The sequence below is a fragment of the Geospiza fortis genome, unplaced genomic scaffold (assembly GCF_000277835.1).
Source record: "Geospiza fortis unplaced genomic scaffold, GeoFor_1.0 scaffold125, whole genome shotgun sequence".
Taxonomy (NCBI): domain Eukaryota; kingdom Metazoa; phylum Chordata; class Aves; order Passeriformes; family Thraupidae; genus Geospiza; species Geospiza fortis.
The window spans coordinates 556,392-581,623 of record NW_005054479.1 but is presented as its reverse complement, the minus strand read 5'-3'; the positions used below and the strand labels follow the sequence as shown (position 1 = coordinate 581,623).

General features: G+C 44.7%; 1 protein-coding gene across 1 annotated transcript in view; it reads right to left on the bottom strand.

Moving 5' to 3' along the window:
• Positions 1-25,232, bottom strand: part of REEP1 (receptor accessory protein 1) — a 41,269-nt gene that overhangs the window by 7,083 nt on the left and 8,954 nt on the right. Inside the window, exon 6 of the mRNA XM_031063059.1 lies at positions 13,184-13,352. Coding sequence (XP_030918919.1) covers positions 13,184-13,352 — 169 coding nt within the window. The remainder of the gene's footprint in view (positions 1-13,183; positions 13,353-25,232) is intronic.

Genomic DNA, 25,232 nt, shown 5'->3' with positions numbered 1-25,232 from the left:
AAGACTGAACCCCAAAGACTGACACCAAAGAGGATTCTTCAACACCTAATACTCACTAATCCCTTTTGATTCTTAAAGCCCAAAAGAACTGAATTCTTCGACAGCTCTTCCAGTTGGGTAACAGACAGAGGGGAAATGATTTGGCTACAGCAACACCACAAGTCATGAGCAGGTCACTGGGGCTCTCCCCAGGGCCAGATTAAAGTCAGCAGCTAATCACTCTCAGCCCACGGGATGCAGCTGCTGCTCAAGACAGCAGCCTGTGCACACCATCCTCTGCCCACTGACCCTGTGCTTCTACCCCTTTATCACCATTCACATGGGCAGGCTGGAAAACACCACTGCAGGTTTTCAGGAAGAGCTGGAAGTTGACTTTTTCCCCAGCTGTACTGAAGATGTTGATAAGCATGTTGCAGAGAGGCCAGGGATAATGCTGAAATGTTTTTGGTTTGTGTATAGTGTGAATACTGCACTGTGGGGAGAATTAAATGTTCTCTAGACCTCATGGCAAAAGAGTACAGGAATGTTATGGGATAAAATAGTAATTTTATTCCTCCACTTGGGAAGTGATCTACCCTGGAGCAGGTTAGCTCCTGCCTAAACCAAATCAAAATTTAGTCAAGTTTAGTAGAAGTGGCTCAGATCATCTTTTAATGGCCTCAGTGAGGTTTGCACAGTGGCCCAACACCACACCCCCAGCCATGTGCCACTGAGGGGCTTTCACCAGGGGCTTTCACCAGGGAGAAAGAGCTTGGAATGGGACAGGATGGAGGGGTGTTGGAGACCCAGAGCTGGGGTGGTCAGTGACCAGAGTGAGGAGACACTGGCTGCTGAGGCTGAGGGAACAGAACCATGACAATGTGCCATGCTGCCATTCTACAACCAGCCACTGGAAAAGGAGCCAGAAGGAGCTGTCAGCCGGACAATGCTTCTGAAAATCCCATGGTTTTGCAGCACACATTGCTTTCTTCATTAGTGTGCTCTCTCTTAAATCAGATGCTGGGTAAAAAAGATACCCAGTGAGCTCTGCCACCCATGTCACCTCCACAGCAGGGACAGTCTCCTGCAGGTTTCTCCATTCTCCCCATTAGCCCCAGCATCACATCCCTGTCCTGAAGCTGCTTCCATGAAGACCAACAGGAGAGCTCAGCCTCCAAGCTGGTGCATCCTGCTTTGATCCCTGAAGCTGAGAGGTCTGTAAAGCTCACTGGAAGTTGGGCTGGTGCCCTTTTCTTCCCTGCTCCGCATCATTGTGAGTGGGACACTGAAAACCACCCAAATGGGAACCAGTTTGGCTTCAGCCTCACTGAACTGGAAGAAGGAAGATGGGCTCTCCCAGGCTTTTCCACTACTTTGCTGGCCATGGATGAGAAAAGATCTTTAATACACACAGCACTTTCCTTCAGACCTGGAACAAGAAGGGAGGACTCCCTGCCCATCCTGCCTTGGGAAGGACATCTGTATTGTGAGCAAGCCAAGCTCATATTGATCTGCCAGACTTTGGGGTGCCAGCCTCTGTCCCAAATTTGTGGGAGCATTCTGCTGTTGTGGGATGGCAGAGAGCTCATCTCCAAAGAGCAGCTGCTGTGTGAGCCCCAGCTCTGAAATTGTTATTTTTTCTGAATATGGTGATGATATGATAGAAAACTGATTTTCTGACACCAAGAGAGTGAGTAAAAATGTAATGCAGGGGTTAATCAGAAGAACAAACACACATGTGAGGAACTGCTGAGAAAGGAGATGGAGGTTTAAAGTGAATGAAAGGGTTCTGGGACACCAAGAGTTGTTACCAGAGAAGGTAAAGATTGAGGAGCTAAACATTGCCAGGGCTGGAGTGTGCATTTTGAGGACAGCACTTGGCCTTGGGTGACCTCCTGTGTGTTTCTAAGAGCCATTTTTATGATCCGAGGCTGTGGGGCCTCAGGTCACTATCAGATGTCCCCAAAGCAGCAGAGTCAGCAGTGTGTGCTGCTCCAGGGAACAGCCAACAACCCCAGGGCCTGTCACAGCCAGGAGGTGGCTGTGTAAAAACATGGATCATACACCAGACCTTTGCCCTGGCTCTGTTTGGGAGACTCTCACTGCCCATCCCAGGGTGAGCTGTGTTTTAGGGGTCTCCACCTGTTACATTTATGGCTCCACAGTTCCCTTAATTCCAGTTCCTATCATTCATCATAATTCCTCCCAAGGGAACTGATACAACCAACACATTGAGTGGGAAGTCCTGAAAATGGGCACATTTCAAGTTAAAGCAGACATTGGAGTGCTCTGCAGAGTTGGGATCTGAGCTGTTAATGCACCTCATGGAACAACACAGCACAGACCAGGAACTGTAGGGCCAGACCATTGCAATCTTTGATCTCTATGATTCAACAAGGCTGAGAAATTTCACTTGCAAAACTCTCTACAGCAGTATCTGGGATTCAGTAGTGAGCTGGTTTAGCAATCACTTTGATTCAGACTCTGGTCCACGCTACCATGTAAATCTGTACCAAATTCCTTTGGATTTTCTTGAGTACAACAGAAGTCAGGACCTGGCCCACTCTAAGGGCAAGAGAACAAATTACTTTGATCTAGATCCTCTAAAAATCTGGACACTTAAGTACAGTTACAGTGGGAATCAGGCAACCTTGACATTGCACCTCCCCTTATTTTGCCAGGCACAATATTTCTTTCTCCCATCACTTGAATTCCTCAGGAGCAATGGGGAAAACCACAGTCACAGACTACACAAACCAAGAGTGATGTATTGTATAATTGTAATGGAAGGTGAAGTCACTCCAAAGTTAAGCCTTTCCAGGGCATCATTCATACAAAGAGGTTTGCACACCACTGAATAAGCACAGGAGAACAGATATTTATTCTACGATGGCCATCAGCTGCTTTCCCCTGCAACAAAGATAAATTCACCATCATTTCCAAAAGACATTGACCCAAGTCCTGTACTTCCCCAGCAGTTTTCATTGCCAAACCAAGGAGTTAGGAGCAGCCAACTACACCAGCACACACTGCCCAGGAGCCACCAAACAGAGGCAGACATCCTTTCCAAAGCTGGAGTCAAATGCAACCAAAACAAACAAGCCTAATTACATCAACAAAGTCATCCGTTAATGAAAACACATCCCACAAATGAGTGAGTTGTTAAGTGCTAGTCTATTCCAAACACCTCAGAGGAAAATTCATGCAATCTGTAACACTTACATCAGAGTCCCATAATATTTACATAGAGAAAAAGAAAGAATAAACTGTTAGGAGAAAACATTTGGGTGCAGAGGGGAAAGGAACATTGTTTCAGGACACAGAAATATTCATCTTTGCTTTTATAATATCCGTCATTCAGCTGAAGTTTATTAAACAATAATTAATGTTTTCACTTTCTGCTGGTACAATGCAAATGTACTTAAAAAATACTGATTTTCTGTGAATTTTTTTCTTCCCTGAAGTAACCAAAATACATCTGAAACTATTTTTAAATCTCAAAAAGAAAATCACAAATTGCTATTCAGAAATACCAGCGCAAAGTGATGCAAACCAGCCCTGTAAAATTTTGCTTTAGTATTTAGTAAAAGGAAATTTTAAGGAACAAAATGCCTAGAGCAACAGAAAATTACTGTTTGTTCTTTAAGTTCAATAAGGTTAAAAAAAATCATCCGAATAAGAGCTGGAAGCAAAACTGGCTAAGAACCAAAATAAAACCACCTACACCATTTAATTGAATTAGTTCAGAGATGTACAATCAGCCCCCTTGACATAAAGTCAATTAGTGTTTTTAAAGCACTTTCCACTGTAATAACTCATGTGCACTTCTGAGCACACCACAAAGGAGGGGCTGGATTCAGCTAATAGACCAGTGAGGTGATTATTTAAAGCACAATTAAGTGGATGTCCCATCGAGGTCCTTGGTGAGCTGCACTGCTGGTTGGGTGTGATCTGTCACCTTGTGGAGCAAACCCTGCAGGGCACACCCAAAACAGAGCCATTCATCACAAATGTCCCTGCACATTTCTTACACTGCCTAAGGCTTCTGATCACCATTTTAATATTAAATGCCCCCTCAAATACTTGCAGTCCCAACAATTCTCCTGATATACAGCTGATTCTTCAATTAATGAGAGACATATTTATTCTCTGCAAGAATTAAAATGGTTTCTCCCTCTCAACCATGCCTCAGGTCTTTGCAACAGCACCTAAGAGACATTAGTTGAGAGAACACCACCAAACATAATTTTGTTACTTCTTAAATGCTGGTCCCAAGCAAGACTGTTTAATATTGAGCAGCCTTTAAGCAATTGCCAGGCACTGCCAAAAGACAAACAGATATCCCTGGAGATTTTTACTCTGTCCTCTCTGAAAGGGAAAAGGAGCTTTTACATAATTGTACCATTGCTCCTGAATGCTGCAGCCTGACTTTCCACAGAACACAAAGGAGAGAAATCAGAAACTTGGGTTAAAACCTGGAGGGAGTTCCACCAGCAAAGGCCTGGCCAGGAACAAAAGCAAGAGGAGCTGGCATAGGAGCTGTCAAAAAGATGTGCTGGAGTACATCTGTCAAACAGGCTTGTGTTTTAGTGAAGCTGCCCAGAGCAGAGGAGGATGAATGTCCTGAATTGCATCAATGCTTTGTCATGTGCAGACTGTGAGGCCAGTGGGAGTGATCCAAATGGGCAGGAAAGGGCTCTCCTGTGGAGCCAACAGCTTCAGCACAGAGAATCTCATCAGTGCTGACAGGGACAGACCTGCTCCAGAGCAGAGGAGCACATCAGCTCCCTGGGGTGGTGTTCACAGGGGTCCCAGGACGAGGGAAGAGATGAGAATCTTGACTCCATGTTTCAGAAAGCTGATTTATTATTTTATGATATCTATTATATTAAAAGAAAATGATATATTAAAACTATACTAAAAGAATAGAAGAAAGGATTTCATCAGAAGGCTAGCAAGGAATAGAAAAGAATGATAATAAAATTTTGTGACTGACCAGAGAGTCCCAGAGAGCTGGACTGCGATTGGCCATTAATTAAAAACAACCACATGAGACCAATCAAAGATGCACCTGTTGCATTCCACAGCAGCAGATAATTATTGTGTACATTTTGTTTCTGAGGCCTCTCAGCTTCTCAGGAGAAAAAATCCTAAGGAAAGGATTTTTCATAAAATATGTCTGTGACAGCACCCAGCCCAGCTCCACTGCTGAGAGGGACAGTCCTGCTCCAGAGCAGAGGAACCCATCAGCAGCCAGCCCAGCATCACTGACACGGACAGCTCCAGCTCAGGGGGCTCAGGCTGTGCTTCAGGCTCTGCAGAAATGCACACCCCGTGGCACCTGCAAGGTGTCATCCTCCTGACACCTTCTCTCAGGGCATCATCTAGGGAGCAGAATGCTTGGACTTTTGCTCCACCAGCCTGTGCTCTCCTAAGAGCTGAGGAGGTTTCTGTGAGTTACAGAGTGAAATAATAGAGTTTTACCTACAAGTTTCACCACAAGAGTGAAATAATAGAGTTTTACCTATTTACAATAGTAGAGTTTTACCTGCAAGAGCATTAATGCAACTGCTCCTGTCAAAAAGACAGCACCAAGGCTCTAAAGCAGCTTTTAATATCCCTGCTTGAGGAAAGACTTGACTACCTGCCCATTTAGATTATAAACTCTTTGGAAATGAGAGCTGTTAATGATGGGACTCTGAAATTGGCTGCACTAAAGTTTGCACCAAGAGAAGATGAGTGCCAATAGCTCAAGGCAACGTAGCCCTAGCTAAACAAAATTAGATTCTTTCTTTCCCCAGCTTTTTGTGGCGCTGAAAAATGTTCACATGACGTAGTCAGCTCTCCAAAGCTACCAAAGATGCACTTACAAAGGAGCATTTTGATGGCAGGGCAGTGCCTGAGAGTGCATTAATGCATCTATTGCCTTGGAGACAGAGAAAGGGCAGCCTGTGGAGACAGAATGAACCCTCTATGACACAGAGCCTTGGCACATCCCTATTGACATGGTCTAAGGGAGTGGATTATGCTGGAGAGGGGGCAGGAATAGTAAAACAAGCTGATGTGAAAGATAGGGGATGCAATTTCAACAAGGTCCAAATTACTTTGGGTCCAATTCATAAACATATTGGACTGATTGCTGCTTTAGCATCCTTAAAAGACTTTCCTAAGATTACCTCATGACTTTTAAGCCCATGAGGATTCAGTGATTCTTTTTATAAATAACACTTTGAAGTCAAATCCATAAAATAGGTTTAGGCTAAAATTAGAAGAGTTCTAATAAAATGCTCTGTGAATACAAGTGCTGTTTCAACAGATACCACCTTAAACATGCTTCCTTGTCCTGCACAATGGCACACTCACCCTCACAGAAAAGGAGGGGTAACAAATCAGATACGAGGGCGGGTTTGCCACCCAGGCAGGGTGCAAGGAGGCTGTGCCAGGCTGGAACCATCAGGCTCCGAGCAGCAGCACTGCACAGGGCTCTGGGGCAGCACAGGCTGCAGCACTGTGATCCTTTAGTCCTTCTGCTGCTGTCTCCAGGTTGATTAGTGTGCAAAATACACAAAAAGCACATGAGATGAGAAGAAAAGGAGTTTACAAAGGTTTTTTTGCTTCCACCAACATGAGACACTGCCAGTCTGCATTTCTTTTTTCTCCCCAGACAAGCTGCTTGGCAGTCCCATCCTCTGGCATGCCCAAATTGGAGTTCTCCCACTCCTTTCATCTGCCACTGGGAAAAAATGCAGAAGTGACATGTCTGGGCTCTTAGCAACCCAGCTAAGTGGCACAGCACTGAAAAGACCACCAGCAGCTAAACCATTCACTGCTCTCCAACGTTTGTAAACACAATAAATGCTGGGGACAGTGGGGACATTTTTCAAAAGTGCTTCTGCCAGAGACTGAATCAGGGAGAGTCAGCTCAAGCCTATTTTGTCTTACCAGGGTCTGCTGCTGGGATTTGCTACATACCCTGTTCACCCCAAACACAAATGTCCTCTCCACCAATGGAGAAACATGTGCCAATCCTTAGGGAACACAGCAAAACAGGGCTGGTGAGGTTTTGCTCTTGCATTCCCAGTGGATTTACATCAGCACTAGGGGCAGAGGAGTGACACTGCACAGCAAGGACATGGCACATCCTCTAGAAGAGAAAGGAATGAAGTTTTTCTCCAGAGGAACAATCCCCATCCTTGGGTAGCACAGGTCAGTACGGTGAGAAGCACTGAGATTCTTGCCATGAGCACACACACAGCTCCCAAACCCACTCACAGCCTGGCTTTGCCCCCCTGGTGTTAGGAAACCCAGTGAGCAAGAGCATCAGGAGCAAGCCAGGCTGGGGAATGCAGCCATGCCCAAAAGGGATGCATGGATACCAGGGCACAGGAAATCCAGCACTCACCTCTGAGGAGTCGGCACACCGAGCAACACGTGCACACTGGAAGAGGAGCTGAGAGTTAGGAACTCATTGTGAAGCCACTCACTCTTAGAAAGCACCTGGCACCACTTTGAAGTGCACTTCAAGGCCCTGGTGTGCACAGGGAGATGAGCAGCATGGAGCACAGACTCAGGAATGTGCCTCACCCCAGGCTGTGTCCATATGGGTGCTAAGGATGGGGTTAGGCTCAGCTCCCTGGTGCTGTTCTCAGACCACTGAACAGAATTAACTCCTGAGTGGAGGGATCTGGGAACGTGGACAAGCAATGGGAGCATGGATGCACAACCCAGTGCAAAAGGCTGTATGATAACAAACACAGGGTGCAATGCTGGGATTTGTAAGGCTGTGTGCCTGGATTCTTCCAGCAGGTTTAGAATTCTTGTCAAAGTCTACAAGAATTCTAGAATCTACAAGAAGATTGCTGCAACCACTCACACAGCCTCTAAAGAAATTTTCCCACACATCCCTGATCTTCCTAAACCAGGAGATTAATATCCTGATGGAATTGCCATAAGAATGAAAGCAGTCTGGGGAATTGCATTGCACCCTTCAGTGAAAGCAGGTGATTCATAACTGTTCATGAACATGTGTGAAGTTCACAGCTTCCTCTTGAGCACAGTTTGTGTTCCAGGAAACAGCCTAAATTTCCAGTCTGAGCCTTTCAATTTAATGCTCACAGTGGCAACAATGACTGCACATTAAAGAAGAAAAGGGTTTGAGCTCTGTGTGATTTTTTTTAGTTATGATTATCCTGCACTGGAGACACTGGAAGTTCTATAGTTTCACAGTCATTTTAAAGCAGCACCATTGAGAGCAGATGTCTCACTGTCCCTTGCACTCTGGCCTCCACCTCCTTGTCCCATTGCTGCTGCTCTCCACTGGCTTGAGGATCTGACCCAGGTCAAGAGCAACCTGGAAGCAAGAGAGCATTTAACTTGAACCAATTCCTTGACTGGGGTCAGCCCATAAAATAGGATTTAAATGTATCCAAAGGAAAAGAGAGATGAGCCAGAGTCCAGCAGCTGGGTTACACCTTTTAGTGGGAGTGCTGCCTCACATTGGCTGGATGCTGCTGTGGAACTATGGGCTTCCTCAAGAGATCTGCTGTGGGTTCAGCCTCTGATCTCACACAGAAGGAAGCTGATCACAGTTTTATGACAGTTTATTCTCTGGGAGTTCAGACAACATATATCTGGGTTGTTCTCACACATCTTTCTAGGTTGATGGGCACTGAATACCCAAACACATCCTGACTGCTGATGTTCCCCCACCTTTGTTCTGTACTGCAAAGCTTTTGGTCCTTCAGCACAAGACCAAAAAAACAGCTTTGATTCTCTCCTGCTCAGAGGAATGGAGAGTATCAGAAAGCACACTATCCATTTCTGCTTTGAAATCATTCCAGATAATAATGATCTTAGCCTGGGACAAGTTTAAGCAGAAAGAACTCTGGGTTTGGGCAATACAGAGGATGGCTGCATTGTTTGTGATCCTCTGCCCCAGGCAGCATCAGCTCTGCACACTGACTCTCCTGTGATGCAACAAATTAAGGTAATGCTATAAAGTTAAGAAGTGCAAAAGCTCCTGTTAATAAAGACAAGTCTGTATGTGCATTGTTACTGGACACTTGCCAGAACAACAGGATTCCCTTGAAAAATATTTGGAGATATTGTTCTGGAATTTAGAGTTTTCCATAACAATGCACAGCCACATGACATTTACAGTTCCCAAAGGAAAGAGACAGTTCTGCCTGTGGAAAGGGCACAGGTTGGAACAGGCACTGAGTAAAATGTCACAGTCCATCATCTGAGTGCCAGGACAATAAACTGAGAAATGCTGAACCAAAAGTGAAGTGAAAAATCAGATGCAGAGGTGTTGGGCCTGCTGTGTGGAAGAAGGGGCTCATTGTGTGCCCTTGGTGCCCATCAAAGGAAGGTGTGCACGTTTCCCTGGAGCTGTTTGTGGGGTCAGCAGCCACCCATAAATCATGGCAAAAGCAGCCTGTGCCTCTCCATGTTATCTGGGTGTGGCTTTTGAGTGGGTGTGAGGAGGAGGAGAAGGGTCTTTTTGGGATGAGTGGGCACACCTAGAGCCCACTGTGCGCTGAGCAGTCCCACTCCTGCAGAAGGACCATGCTCACAGCAGAGCTGCACAATGGACAGGCACTGACTGCCACTGAAAGGCAGCAAAGACAGAAAAAGGTAAAGCTGTCTCAAGGCAGCTCCTGCTTATTCTATTTCTTGTCCTCATAAGAAACTCTTCAGCAGGCAAAAAAACCCCTTTGCTGTATCTGCATGAGGTTGTTACAAAATGGCAAACTCTTCACACAGTACTTTGTGTCAAGAGGGGATTCAAAGAATCACAAATCCATCTAAGCAGCACCATTCACATGACAAAAATAACAGCAGTGGAAACAAAACAGGACGAGTGTTTGTGCAGCCTGGTCCTGCAGCCAGCTTTTGGCCACAGCCACAGCCCACTGGTGTCAGGAGAGCCTTTCCTCATGCTTCAGTGGGCTTGGAAACATGCCCAGGGGTGTGAAACCAGACCTGAACCACTGCTGGTGCTCACAGGGGGCTGGGGGGTTTAATACCAACAAAACTGAATTTTATCACTCCCTTCTGTGCAGGGAAGACAACAGACCACTCCCCATGCCCCTGTCTTTCCAAAACACTTTATTTCAGATGTCACATCTGCTCTTAAGCACAACAGTCACACAGGAGGATTGGAACGAACAACACCAAGTTCCACCCCAGGTCTGGCTGTGTGCCCACTGCTCAGGGCATGGGAGCCACATAAACAACTCTGAGCTCATCCCAAAGAGCCCTCTCTGCTCTCAGGTGGGGTCAGCTCTCAGCACCCCCATGCCAGGTCCTGTGTGATGACAGGGCTTTAGCTTTTATTGGCTAATTCAGTTCACATGCATTTTTATGCTCAGACATCATTGTTCCAGCTATACCTTAATTGTAACCATGGGAGTTTCAGAGCTCTCATCAAAAAGGGATGGTGGTTTTGTTTCCTGAGTGCTTAATCTAAAATTCTATAATAGCAAGGCTATTACCTCTCAGAAACTGAGCTCTGCTGTCTTGTCAAAGAAACCACACCAGGTGAGAACGTGGCTCTGTGTTTTTCACTGTGAGCATAACCTGTAAGTCCAGCCCTCAGCTAATCCCCTTAATTAGTGTGGTCACAAAGAGATCAAGGAGCAGGCACAATTCTAGCTGGCAGCAGTCAAGGACAATCAACATAAGCCTCCTTTGAATTATATAAAACTTTAGGTTTTGTTTTGGGAATCATTATCCTCCTATTTTAAGGCTTCTCTTGGAACACCAGGAATGAAGTATTTACAGAAGGAAAGGGTAAGAGGTTTCCTTTTTTGTTGGTTCTTTTATTAATGTTGCTAATATAATTTGTGGATTTGCAGTGGGACTAGGATGGAAAGAAAAAAGAGAGGGAATTACCTCTAAAAAGAAAAAAAAATCAAAACAAAATTATCTACTTTAAGTGTTTGGGCGACAGGCTGCTGATGTAAGAGGTAATAGAGCATCAGGAAAACAGAAGTACAAGGCAGGTTCTGTAATTCACAAGAAAAGTTGTCTATTTAAAATGTGAACACCTTCATGCCAAACATAGCCTGGGTCATTTTTGATGACTCCATCTGATGTCAAATTGACTATGTCCCACTATTTCTAAAGCAGGTAAAAATCAGAGGAGTTCAGTGTTTCTGTGAGGCAGTGGGGACATCTGACAGGGACATTTATGCCATCTGAGGGCTTTGAGACAGGAGACAGGGCTGTGTGCCTGCTGTTCTGCAGTGACTGCTCACACCCATTCTCACACATGCATACATTCCATGTATATATAGCACATAGCACGCTAAATGGGCAGAGGCAAATTCTGTCTGTCCCTTGCTGATGTCCAACTCTCCAACTAAACAAATATGAAAGGTGGAGTGATGGAGCTGTGTCTGGGCTTAGTGTGCCCAGAGCAGTGCCATCTCAGCAGAACATGGCCCCCAGGATGTGGCACAGTGCGGTTGGCACATCACAGTCTCACACTCACAGACACACATGACAGCTGACTCTGATCAGTTCTCCCCTCCAGACATTCTGGCTACACACAACGGTGCCCACATGAAGCAGCACAAGGACTGCAGAGAGCAGAACTGGATCTTTCCCTTCCTGTGATCAAAAGTGAGAGCAAAGCTCACAGCTGGAGTCTCCCACCACCTGCAGGAGGAGTCTCTTTGTATTCTCTGCAGGTGGAGAACGAGGCACCTCAATGAAACCAACAAATGAGACGGCACAGATAGAGGTCTTGGAAGATTTTGCAAATTTGTGCAGTTTCCGTTTAAAAAAACTTAAAATCAAAATATCAAATTACTTGAATCCAAGATTTGTGATAAACTCTTAGATTGAGTTAAAAATATCTACGAACAATTTTTCAGAGATTCATTCTGAGAGATCCTTGTGCACTATGGACACAAAACCAGACCAAAATAAAAAACTCTAGGGTCTTGAGATAGGGGTTTGTGGCCAGGTGAGCTGACTTCACTGTCTCAAGAGCAAAACTACAAAGGCTGCTCTACTCAATGTGGAACTAAGATAAGCAAATTATGGTTTATTTGTGTCATTATTTATTTTTGTCTACATATGTGACTTTTTAAAGACTTTTATATTCTGTGTGTGAACACTTTATTTTCAGACTGATTACATTAAGAGAAGTGTACTCAAGGCCTTATATAAAGATGAGAATAAAACCACTGTGCACCAACATTTCCATTTACCAATAAAGAAAATGTATTCAACAGATAATAGTAAAAAAAAAAGGAGAAGTCTGATTGACAGAATTTGTAAAAGGCTTGAAGGATACTCTTTAGGAAACATGAGACAAGACATTTCTAATACCATTCCAAAACTAAAGCAAATTAGAAGGGGTTGCAGCTACCCAGGTTTGAAACAGTGCAAGTGTTTGCACAGACCTCAGCACACACAAGTTGAAACTGCTGAATTTCTGACTTGCCAGCATATGTTTCACAAGCTCCCAAGTGCCACACGCCTGCAACTTTCCATGGCTTCTCATCACAGCCCTGGAGCTGAGTGATCCTTGGTGGTGTGTGGGAATCCCAAAAACCATCTGGAGCCACCTCCTTGGGATAACCCTCCATGTCTCATTTTTTGAGATCTAATCTGCAAAGCTATCTCCAATGAAATGTTTTGGATTTGGACTCAAAAAGATTTCTTTAACCAAGCTTACAATACATTTTTTAACTGAATCCTCAAGAATGGATCTTATTTACAGCATGATGCTTCTTCCTTTTGTTCTTTCAGAATTAGAAAACAAACTATTGTCCTTAAAATAATTTTTTTACCTGAATCCTCAGAAATGGATCTTATTTGCAGCATGATATTTCTTCCCTTTATTCTTTCAGAATTATAAAACAAACCATTGTCCTTAGGAGACACAGTTTTTTCAGCATGGCTTGCAGCCCTCAGCCCAACTTTCCAGCTCAGGTTGCAAAGACTGAGTCTGGCTTCTCTGCACACTCAAGTCTCATCCTCAGTACCAGCCAGGAATAGTAACCATCAAATGATGATCTTTTTTTTTTCTCCTAAGTGCCAAGAGACCCAAGAGCACGTCTGTGTCCTGGGAATTCTGGTATGTGCTGCCTGCAGTGTCCGTTTCTCTCTGTCCCTGCCAAGGGCATGACTTCACTGAACAGTGTGATATTCCAGAGAGCACAGCACTGAAAATAACACTGGCACTTACCTGAGCTGCCAGTGCCTTCTGATGCACTTCTGGATGGTTTTGGGTGGCTCTGTTTGCTGCTTGTCCGTACAGTGACCGAGGGAGGGACGGTGCTGCTGCTGTCCCCACGGATGCTCGACAGGTCCTGCATGCTGAAGCTCCGTAGCCTCTCAGACAGGGCTCCCTGTCCCTAGGGAAACAAGCAAGTCAATAACACAAAGTCAAATCCAATATTTTGAGACTTTTTCTCTCTTTCTCATTGAAATCCATCAGGACAATAGGAAGAGAAAAAAATTGTGTGGTCCAGTGACCTAGAGATGACAAAAATGTGTTGCTAAAAGCATCATTCCCTCTCTTGGCTCTTCCTTTTGGAGTGGTTCTGTGGCAAACAACTCTGATTCTTCATTGCAGTGATGTGAGCACAGAGCAGCCTTGGCTGTGTGTTGAATCTGCAGGCAACCCCAACGAGGAGAGAGATGAGTGAATCTGATTCCATGTTCTTAGAAGGCTAATTTGTTATCACATCATATCATATCATATCATATCATATCATATCATATCATATCAATTTTATTATAGAATGCTGTACTAAAACTATACTAAAGAATAGAGAAAGGATACAGACAGAAGGCTTAACAAGAATGATAATGAAAAACTTGTGGCTCTCTCTTCCAGAGTCCTGACACAGCCTGACAGTGATTGGCCATTAAGTTCAAACAATTCACATGAAACTGATCAAACAATGACCAGTTGGTAAACAATCTCCAAACACATTCCAAAGCAGCAAAACAGGAGAAGCAATCAGATAATTATTGTTTTCATTTTTCTCTGAGGCTTCTCAGCTTCCCAGGAGAAGAAATCCTGGCGAAGGGATTTTTCAGAAAATATGACAGTGACAGCCATGTGTAAAGGAGCAGGGTGTTGCTTTATCTTTCCAGTAGGTAATTTCCTTCCCTAGGAATGAGCCAAACAGATGCTTGGATTCAGAATCACAATTAAATGGCCTGCATCAAAATAACTCCCTTTTAAAGTTAACCATCTATGATGATATTCACCCAGCCACTCTCAGCAATACACAACATTTCCAGAACACAGAAAAATTGAAATGTTAAAGTAATTAAAAAATATTGTTAAATTTCAAGAAAAATAATAATGCTTTTTTCATGCAGCTTAAGGAAGAAATTAACTAATGCAATATTTTTCTTTCTTTTTACACTAATTCTCAATCTGACAACAAATATATTCCTTGGTGAAAGGAATGTAACTGTAAAGGATGGGTTGGTTAAGTGACACTTTCCATTAAAACTGCATTACATCAAAAGGTTGACTGTAAGTATTCTGTAACTCTCATACTACACCACAGCCATAAAGTAGGAACACCAGAAAAATCAATTCATACAGAACTTTTGAGCTACATTAAATGACATTCAGAATATAAACTGCATAAGTGATTACATAAATTACATTTCTATTTTAACATTTTATTGAGGGGGGAGGATCTGAAAGATACTTCATGGCACATAGCCTTGAAAAAATACTAAAGTAAACACAGAGAGCCTGATTCTAACATTCTTTCTGCAACTGTAAATTAGGAAAAATTCAACTGATTGATTGACTGAGATGAAATCAGAAAGAAGGCAAATAACAGACAGTAAATATTGTCATGTTTAACAAAAAGATAAGGCAGCCTGTAGCAATTCACCCACCACTTTCATCTAGATTTGTATTTGTCCAAGCAGCACAGCCTGACCACTGCCCCAGGACAGGGCTGGGCTGGGCCAGAACCCAGCACTGCTCCCTTCTGGGCTGCAGCTTTGACATCCTGACCCAGGGTGCAGGCAAGGCCAGTGGAGAGCTCACTCTGGAGCTGCTCTGGCAGAGAAAGGTTCAGGACTCATCCTGAACATCCACAATCAAAGCAAGACTGGACACATTCCAGCTAAAGCTGTTGGGCAACACTGCCTGTCCCCTCTGCACTGATCCACTGGGAAGGCAAAGCAATAATTTACCTGCTGATTTATCAACACCACTTCAGAAATTCTGCATGCACAGTAGAGGAAAATCAGTGCCTCTACCTCATATAAATTCCTCAGCACCTTATTTTTAGGGTGTCTAAGTAGAGAGGGCATCAGGTGCTGATCCCTCCAGCCACGGTGACAGTCTGCACTTTTTACATTCAAGAAAAGAGACAGACCAGTAATCTCCAACTTTTCAGCCTGAAGCTTTTTGTACAAGAAAAATGAGTTCAAATTTCCTTCTCAACTCCACATTTAGCTCTTTCCCACCAGCCTATTCTACTTTTGAAAGTATTTTAAATTAAATTGATGGGGCTTCTTTGCTTAAATACCAAGACATATTATGTTGCTGATTTTATAGGCATGGCAGTGGAGTCCTTAGAATTTATATTTTGCTAAACTCTCACCTCTGTCCTTGCATTCTCTAGCATGGCACAAGAGTTGGTGCCTGAATTTTGGCTACTCCTGCCAGTGGCTGAACCACTCTTGGGGTATGTTCTCACTCCAGGAGGCATCTCCAGTTAATCCTCTTGGGCCAGTGCAAGCTACATTTACTCTGCAAATGTTTCTGGGCTGGTAACTGGAGTTGCCTTGCATGGCTGCTCAGCTGGGTGAGATCTCATCTGCCCAGACTCAGTGCAGCTCTGGATGGGTTTTGGAACCTGCACTCAATTCCTGCACAGACACCAAATTCTCAGTGACTGATTCAAAGCCAACACAAGATATCCTACCCTGCAGCCTGATTACAACAGGCAGATCTCCAGTGAGAGCAAGCTGACCATTAAATAACATTTTGCTATTGCAGAATGACTGGGCCAGCAAAGCCAGAGGGTTAGCAACTGATGAGCTGTAACTCGAGAGCTGTATTCCTCCCTCACACCCAGCTCAAGTGTCAGCAGGGCTCAGGCTTTTCAGCTCCCCCCAGCTGCTCTGCTCAGCCAGCTAACCCAAATTCCATTCCATTCCAGCCAGCAATTCATGTGTGCGGACATGAGTCAGGTTAGAGATGAGATTCATGTGTCAGACCAACCTGGCAGGGAAGACGACACCAGCACACTGAAAATGGAGAAGATGTGTTAATATTCTTGCAGTGCACCTTGTGACAGAGCAGCATGGAATGATCAAAGGGCCCAGGAGAGCTTTGAAACAGGGACCTGAGATGTGCCTGTCATCTATGGGTCTGTTACATCAGTGGTAATACAGAGCCTTGAGCACAGACTGAAGCAGCTGAACTAAACAACTTTGACTTTCTCCAGGAAAAAAAGAACTAAAATTGCCTTTTCTTAATTTTTGCTTTAATTTAACCTGAGTTTCTAAAAGCAACAATAAAAATTGTTTATAAAACAGGCTATAGCAAAATATTACTGTTACTGTTCATAACATTCTATGAAGCAATTTTCCAAATATCAGAAATGGCAAGAACAGCAAAGGCTTGGGCTGAGTGAAGGCACTGAACACCTGTGAAAACCTGCAGAGTTCCATTTTCCTTTTTTTGGCCTTTGTAGGGATAGACTTGATTTATTTGCTCCTAGAATACAGTGTAACACTCACAGTTCTTTCCCAATTACCATATTTTTACTTGACCCCAAATAGAAATGTGACAGAAATTATCACAGAATGGGGATGGCTTCAGACTAATATGGAAAATTTTGTTTACCAACCTTTATTTCTCTGCCACATAAGCAGCTGGTGTATATGAAATCACAAACATTTTGAAAAGCCAGCATGGTGAGGGTTTGCAGAGCTGAGACTTTATCCAGATGTAATGTTTATTGTTCCACAAAAATATTTCTCTTTTATTAACAAAAGAAAATAACAAGTTAATAGCTTTATTTCTCGACAGAATAAATTTAGCACAGCCCATGTTTTGGGCTGTGTTTTGTTAAAACAATCATGTGGAAGATGAAGAGCAGCTGTTTGGGGGATTTTTGTTTACTGTTGTGGCCATGATCATGCAGATGCTCTTCCAACTGCTACAGACATGAGAGATATCCCAGAAATTTCAGCACAGACAGGGGATCCAGCTCCTGAAGCTCTGCCTGTGCTGCAGGCCAGAGCATGTTTGCAGCACATCCCTATAGATTTGGGCTAGTTTTATCCTAGAGAGCGTGACAGCATCATGCCAGGAGCTGTAGTAACACCATTTCTGCGTCAGCAGAGAAACAGCTCAATGTTATTACAAAGCCTCCTAAAAACTGTGACTGGGAGGGCCGTGGGACTAAGGATGACACCACCTCTCTCTCCTCCTCACTGAGCACCAACAATTGCCAGGATGATTGTGCTGGCAGGGTGGGACCTGTGTTTTGGGGACTTTAGAGGACACAAGCAAGAAATGGTGCTGGAAAAATGAGCTTTAACTTCCCTGGGCACAAGACTCTCTGCCTGGACTCAACTTCTCATCCAGCTTCTCTTCAGACGTGGACCACTCCTGTGGGCATGGCAATTCTGATTTTACAGACAGTGAGGTTCTGGGGAACACAGGTGGGAACAGAGATGTCTCTGTTCCCTGATCACTACAGTGCACTCCCCAAATTTATCTGATCGTGCCCATAGGTGAAGGTACAGCACAGACTGAAAGTGGAGCTCTTCAGGCTTCCTTTCCCCAGGATCTACCAACCCCACAAGTTCTCTTTTTACAGGGAAGAGCCAGGGCTCAGTGCTACTGAGTAGGATAAAAGACAAATACTAAAAAGGACATGGTAATTTCCCTGCCCAGTCACTGCTATCACTTGATATTAACCTTATTTAGATTCATGATTGCACCAACAGTTTGAAGGCATTGGCCATCAAGACAAGCTGCAGAAGCTCATTTTTGATTCTAAGTGAAATTAAAGCTCCCATCCACATGGCAAAGTAATTAATCTAAAACTAATTTAAGTATCAAATTTAATTTGGTCAAAATGGCAGTAGTATAGACATTGTTATCTCACCCACATCTAGCACATTCTCTCCTTTTTGCTTTAAAGACTATGACAAAACAGTATTAAAACACTGAGCTTCCAGAGCCAGCAACCTGCACACTGCCTTCCTCTTCATGTTGCAGATATCACCATCATCATCTCCAAAAACAAACATCAACCTCTCTGGGTGCAGAGCACAAACACTGATGCAACCAGTATTTGCCTGGAAGGATCAGAAATACTTTCAAAAAGCTGACATCTGCATTGTGACAAGCACTGTAAAAGGCACTCCATCAAAAAGAGCTGGGACTGTCTTAAATTTTTTTGCCATTTTATAATGTCTCTGCATTCCCATTTGAAGTTTTTAAAGGAAAATTTAGGAGTCTGGGAAAAAATGGGTTTACATTCAATGGAATTATTCATTATAAATACTTTGTGTATGTAGGTAGTTAAAGTACATAAAAATAAGCACATAATTTAAAAATCTGCAATTTATATAACAGTCCCATTGAATATGATCTAAATATAAACAAATAACAGTGTCTAGATTTTATCATTCCTTCAGTCTGAAAATATGAAAGAATTCTGTTAACATTATTTAGGCTTCAAAACACCTCTAATACCTACAAATTCCATTTTGCAGCTCTGAAAACTATGACACAGCATGACAAATCAGGAACCCAAGACTGCCAAGTCACAAAAGAGAAGCTTTTAATACACTCAGTGTTACTGCAGGATGGCACCTCCTGGCCTTTTGTCCCTTAGGATCAGCAGTTAATGGACAAGTAAGGGAACACTAAGTCACACTCAGCACACTTCCAGCACAATCCTCAATCTGTTAATGCTCTCCTCTCTTTTTGCTGTGACTGTGGTTAGCAGTTCTCCCCCACAGATGTCTGCATGCACGTTGCAGCCTCCATCCTGCCCACACAAGGTGTAGAGCACATTCCCAGGATGCCAGCTGGGGCTGTGGTGTCAGCAGGACTGCCCCAACCACACCTGCCAGAGATCCTTCAAAAGCTCCACTGCAACCCCAACCATCCTCACAGGGACCCCAGCACAGGGAGAGAGGCTCCCTTCATCCATTAGTGAGAGCACAGCAGCACACACAGCAGCAATCAGCCCAGTTAAATGAGTGTTCCATGTAAAAGCTCCCTGCCTGGAGCTGGAATCTCTTCCACTGCCAGCAGAGGACTTGGAAGGCAATTTGCTGATGACATCAAGGACAGGCTTTTAAAGCTCAGCACGCAGGATCTACCCACTGGAAGCAGAGCAGACAGCATTTGGCCTCAGACCAATCTCAGCTGAAAACAGTCCAAACTAGTCTAACAACTAGTCTAACAACTAGTCTAACAGGGAGCAGACATTAGTTAGGGGTTAGTAAAAGCACTCAGCAGATTACCTGCCCTTTTTTCTGGTCCCAATACAAGTGTAAATGGAGTAGCTGAGAGACCTAGCAAAGGGAAAAAAGAGAGCCATTGTGGCAACACACATAAAGGCTTTGAGAATAAGATCTATTTGAAGCATAAGTAATCGAGGTGAGACATGAGCATGACACTGGGCACCATGTGCAGGGACTCACATACACATAAAGAGCAGGGACACCCACCTGTGGACAGAACCTGAACACAGGTCCTCCCTTCCTCAGCTTCCCCAGAGAGATATGGAGAAACCACTCCACAACCCCAGCTGACAAGGTGTCACCTAACATGTGTTTTTAAAGATTAAAGCAAATTATAAACACAATGGGCTGCTACTCCACTCCTTGCACTTGATTGATGCTTCCCACTGGAGAAATCCCCAGTGTCAGGCCTAATGACTAATTTAGACACAGGATTATGTGAGGGACACGTGGCAGTCATTTTAGTGACTGACAGTTCTCCTGAGCAGTAGGGTGACAGTGGGGAATTGCTCAGTGAGCAGGAGTTTGCACACAGAAGCTTCCTCATGTCTGGCTGCAGGCAGGCCTTGAGCAGAACCATCAGCTTTATGGGCTGAGCACAGACATGAGTGAAGGAGTAAATTGCTTCTGCCACCATATGAACACAAACATCCTACAAGCAATATCCTTATTTATGGCCAGGGCCTGCGTGCCATGCCTAGTCTGGAAGAGCTACCTGCTTGGAAATGTCAGACAGTAACAAAGACTCAAAGGGAAACCAGCTGACGTTAATGTTGATGGTGGAAATGTAATTTCATCCACCCTTTTTGTTTGTGCAGTTAATTTCCTCTCCAGGGAACTCTTTGTTATTGTTTCTCCCACACTTATCTCTCTGTATAAATTTATTTTTTGGTTCTGCTGTCCTGTGCATTCAGTGAGTGTTGTTTGCTTGTTGGAGACACCAACCAAACAGCCATGAAAGAGAAACTGGAAAGAGTTACCTGGATTATAACTTAAACAGCATTGGAATCCTATAGATTTGTGAAAAACAGATTCTTAAAGACTTCTGAATAAAAGATGCATCACACATGACAGGAATACTTCACAAAGTACTGTAATCAGTGGCATGGTACCATATATTTTAAGAAAGCCATTTGTTGTTTCTCTTTATTGGTGTAAAATAGCTCCAAGATCTTTGATTTTGGATCTCAAATGGAGATCCTTTTAAAAAAGCTACTTTCAAAAGCAACAAGCTCAGCCCCTCTGAGATCACAGCAAAGTGTCCCCAGAGGCTTCTCAGATGTGAACTCTAAATCACTGCTGACCTCTGCAGCTCTAGGCCATGGTACTGATGAGGGCACATGATGGGCCCATCACAGATGTGGTGCTAAGCAGATTGGTCAGAACTGTGCTCCCATGTGTTTGCTCAGCAAAGGAGCACTCTCCCTCTGAGCATTGGGATCTAATCATTACAAAGAGGCTTTATCAAGCATCTTAAGGGAAAGGATGCTCCCCACCCCTGCCTCCCTCTCCCAGCTCAAGTAGAAGTGCAGCTCTCCACTGTTCTGTCACAAAAGGCAGCATCTCTCCCCCACACAAGTATTTTCCTCCCAGTTTCCACAGTAAATAGGTCTAAAATCACATGGTAAACTAGGGATCTAAATATTGATTTTCAGGCAATTGCACTGGCTACACCAGCTGGATACTAGAAATTATTTAAATGATGCTGTTTGTCTAAAGAGGATAAAGCCTAAATCATCACCAGCATTTCCCTCCAAGTGTCCTGGTTTAAAAACCAGCAAATGCACTGAAAAACTTCATTATTAATTTTTTGGGTGAAAGGGCCTTAAGGTAATGAAGCTATAACCCTCCAGGGGAAGGTGAGCCCAAGGGTGGAAACAGAAATGAATAGAATGGAAATGCCAGCCCAGACAGGTGGTTTGGGAGCTGCTGAGGCTGCACTGCAGGGCATTGGTTGAGCAGGTGGGTGCACACCCTGAGCCCCCCTGCCTGTGTGTGTGCCTGCTCCTCTGAGCAACACACACAGTGACTGCTGGCTCCCCACATTCCCCACCCATCAGAGGCTCCTGGGCTGCTTCTCACACTTATTAGGCACAAATGGGCTTTTCACTGGCACCAGTCATGTGTGCCTACTCCCTCCACCTCATTTATCTGCTCCTGCCAAGGCTCTGCACCCACTGCCAGCACCACGCTGTGCCCCTGTGGAAAAGCAGGCACGCAATGGGCACAGCAGCAGCTGCTCTGCCACCTCCCCTACACCAGGGCAGGAGAAAGGCAGGGGGAGGTACATTGTCAGAAACCTCTGCAGTACACTGATCTGCTGGCATGGGATGTTTTCTCCAAATCTCTTTTGAAAAGCAGTGTTGAGGCTGCAACTCAGGGATGGTTAAGCGGTTGGGAGCAGGGTTTGTCTTCAAGTGGGGAAAGATGTGGGTCTGCTTGGCAGAATTGGTTTGTTCAAGGTGGGGAATAAGGATACATCCAAACAGGATCTGGGAAACTCAGCAGCTTGAAAGAGAGAGTGAGAGAGCTGGGGGAGAGTGTAAAACTGGTGATGTGTGTGGGTGTGTGTGGGTTGTAGGAAGACAGGAGGCAATGGCAGGGCTGGGCAGGGATAGAGGAGTTGGGACTGGGGACATGGCAAAGCAGCAGGTGGTAGCAGGCTCAGGGTGACAGGTGGAGGATAAGGGCTGGGAGTGTGGTGACAGCAAGGGAGTACATACAGGTGTGCTGGGGAAGGCTGGTGCTGCTTCCAAGCCACTGGAGCCTCTCCTTGCTGCAGCCATGTGTGTCCCAGCTGCTCCCACTGAATCCTGACTGGTGGCAGTGAAAAGCCCACTTATGGCCAGGATCCATCTGATGGACGCACTGCCTGGCCAAGGCCTTGCAGCAGCCCAGGGCTGGGGCTGTAACAGCCCTGCTGCTGCTGCTGCTCCCTTCTGCTGTGACCCAAAAGCAAGCCTGTTTTCTCTCCACCAAGGTGAGCTGGAAAGATGGTGGTGGTCAGGGCTCTTCAGGAATGGAAATGGCTGAATTAGCTGGAACTAATTGAAAACACACAAAGAGCAGCAGGATTTACTGCCTGGTCATTTAATCCTACCACTTAGGACTGACCCACTTGAAGTCAGCACATGTGACAGAATCACCAAGTGATGAGGACAGGATTAGAGCCCCAAATGAGATTATGCTCCTTGGTGGGGGTGTGAGCTGCTAGGGGCAGGGAAAAGATCTGTGTTGAGCACCTAGCAGGGGCAATAAACCAGATATCCAACATTCTGCCTGCCTAGTGAGCATCAAAAGTAAACTCTCCAGAGAGAGAGAAAACACCCAAGTGAGCCAGCTGGGCAGACCCAGGGTGCTTGGGGCACTGACAGCTCCTCAGCCTGTAAAATGAACTGGCACAGGCTTGTGCCAGCATTAGCACAACTGTGGCTTCAACACAGAACAGAGCAGGGGGAGGGGGAAGGACAAGCCTGCAGTTGGCTAACTAAAACCATAGGGATTTAAGATAAAAAAGGGAAAGGGACAGGGGATCAGAGGTAAGGAAGGTGTGGCTGTGCACAGCTTGCAGCATCTTAGCCTGCAGTAAATATACAAGCAGCAGCCTGTCACACACCAATGGTAATCAGAGAGGCAGATGCATTGTACTGCACAAAAAAAAAAGATTATGGATAAACAGGATGGATTAAAAAATATGATGGACAAAAAGAATAGATTAAAAAAATATGATGGATGAGAAGAATTAAAACATGGGCCTTGCCCAAAGATCTTCTCATGAAAGACAAAAGACCATGATGGATCACAGCTCAGACAGAAAGGACAGGGCTAGGCACAGCATGAGACATGCTCTCTCTCAGGTATAGAAGCCCTTGGATTTCAGCTAATTTACTGAAAACAGACCTGTACAGAGTCCCTTTGCAGCCCAGCAGCTCACTGTGTATTGCCACTATGTGAAGTTGATTTGCAAAGCCTGAAGGTCCATTTCTGCATACAAAAGCATCTTTTCCTCACCCAGTAATCCAAGTGAAGCAGTAAATAATCCTCACATTCACTTGCTGGAAAAAGCCATGTTTTCCATGGAAGGTGCAGGAGCTCAGTGCTACTGAATAAATCATCATCTCTACAGGTTCCAGTTGTAACACAATCCTTTAAAGGCTGAAACCAAATGAACTCACTTCCCCACTACACTCAACACTTATCACAGACTAGCTGGATACCCTTAAATCTTGGCATTGGGAAAGCCATGAGAGCCTTAGAAATAGTATTCTCTTTCCTCCTTCCCTGGAAACTTCCCCCTAAGGACAGCACTGCAGTCTGGTGTGGCATCTGTCTGTTCAAAGTGTTTTCCAGATAATTAGTCACTTACACTTCTCTGAGGCAGGATAATCTGGCTCAGTTATACCTTCTCAAGTGAGCAAGGAAGGGCGTTGACACGGAGTTGACAGCAGCCGAAATCCAGGGCAAGAGAAACAGCTCCTGTTGCACCACTCCTCTCTGGGGAACATCTCCCTCCCCAGCAGCAGGGACAGCGACATGGAGACACATCCACACCCCCCAGTCACATCCTGGATGCCTGAGGAGCCCCAGCTCAGCACCCCTGCAGCACACCAGGCTGGAACTCACAGCAGCTGTATCTCACAGCAGGCTGGAATTCTCACCAGGCTGCTCTCCCTGCCAGAACAGTGGCACATTCCCTCTCAGAAGGGCAAGGAGCTGCTTTAAGCATCCCTGGATATTACACTGGGAACAGATTGGGGTGTACTCCCATGGACAGCACAGCTAATCTGTCTGCTTCCCAAGACCAGGAAGGGATGATCTTGCTTTCCTTTCCTCTGGCCATGCTCCTCACAATGCAGTTCAATCCCTTTCCTTATGTGGCTCAGCCACTCGAGGTAAGTTTGTGGGCTCAAAAGAACAAACCCCTTTATTTTTCTTTCAGGACTAACTTTCTGATAGATTAGAGATAACCTGAGTAGGTCCAAAATGGTGGTGCACCCTGGGAGCTGGAGCACCACCCCATTTTGGAGAAGGAGAGCTGTCAGATTGGCTCACACTCTCTGTTGGAGCTGCACCCTTAGGCACACAGAAACAAACAACTTGCTGGAGGCCACAAGCCAAAGTAGCCAAGGAAACCAGGGATCCTATTTTTCCCTCATACATTCAGAGAAATTTAAATGTCAAGGCTGAAGGAAATACTTGAATAGTCCTCGCTTTGTTGTAAAAATCAACCAATCTATTAAATAAACCACCTCTGAATCTTATTAACAAATCCTTTTCCCCCTCCCCAAAGTAGTGTGCAAGAAAGACTCTCCTGGCCCATTCACAGGTTGCAATATCTTAACAGTTTTCTCTCAAGTTGTGTTGGCAGATGTGCAATACAGTAATACCTCATGAGTCACAGAGTTGTTTTCTTCCACCACTGAAAGGGGAGTTTCATCAACTATGAAAAACAACAGCTTCCTTGTACCATGGAGACTCTTCCCTCTCTTCCCCATTGCCACTGGAGCCACATTTTAAGGTGGAGAGAGTCTTAAGAAAAGCAGCAGAAAAGTGGAACAGTAGGAAGAAAAACCATGGTGCTGGCTGTTCATTCCAGCTGAACAGCTGATGCAGACACTGTTGCAGTCCTGATGGAGGAACAGGTTGGCACTGTGGGTTTGGGTTACTGTTGAGCTTCTCATATTCAGGAGCTACCTAGACAGGAGCCAGAATTCCTTTGGGATTCACACACAGCTTCTCACTGTGTCCTAAAA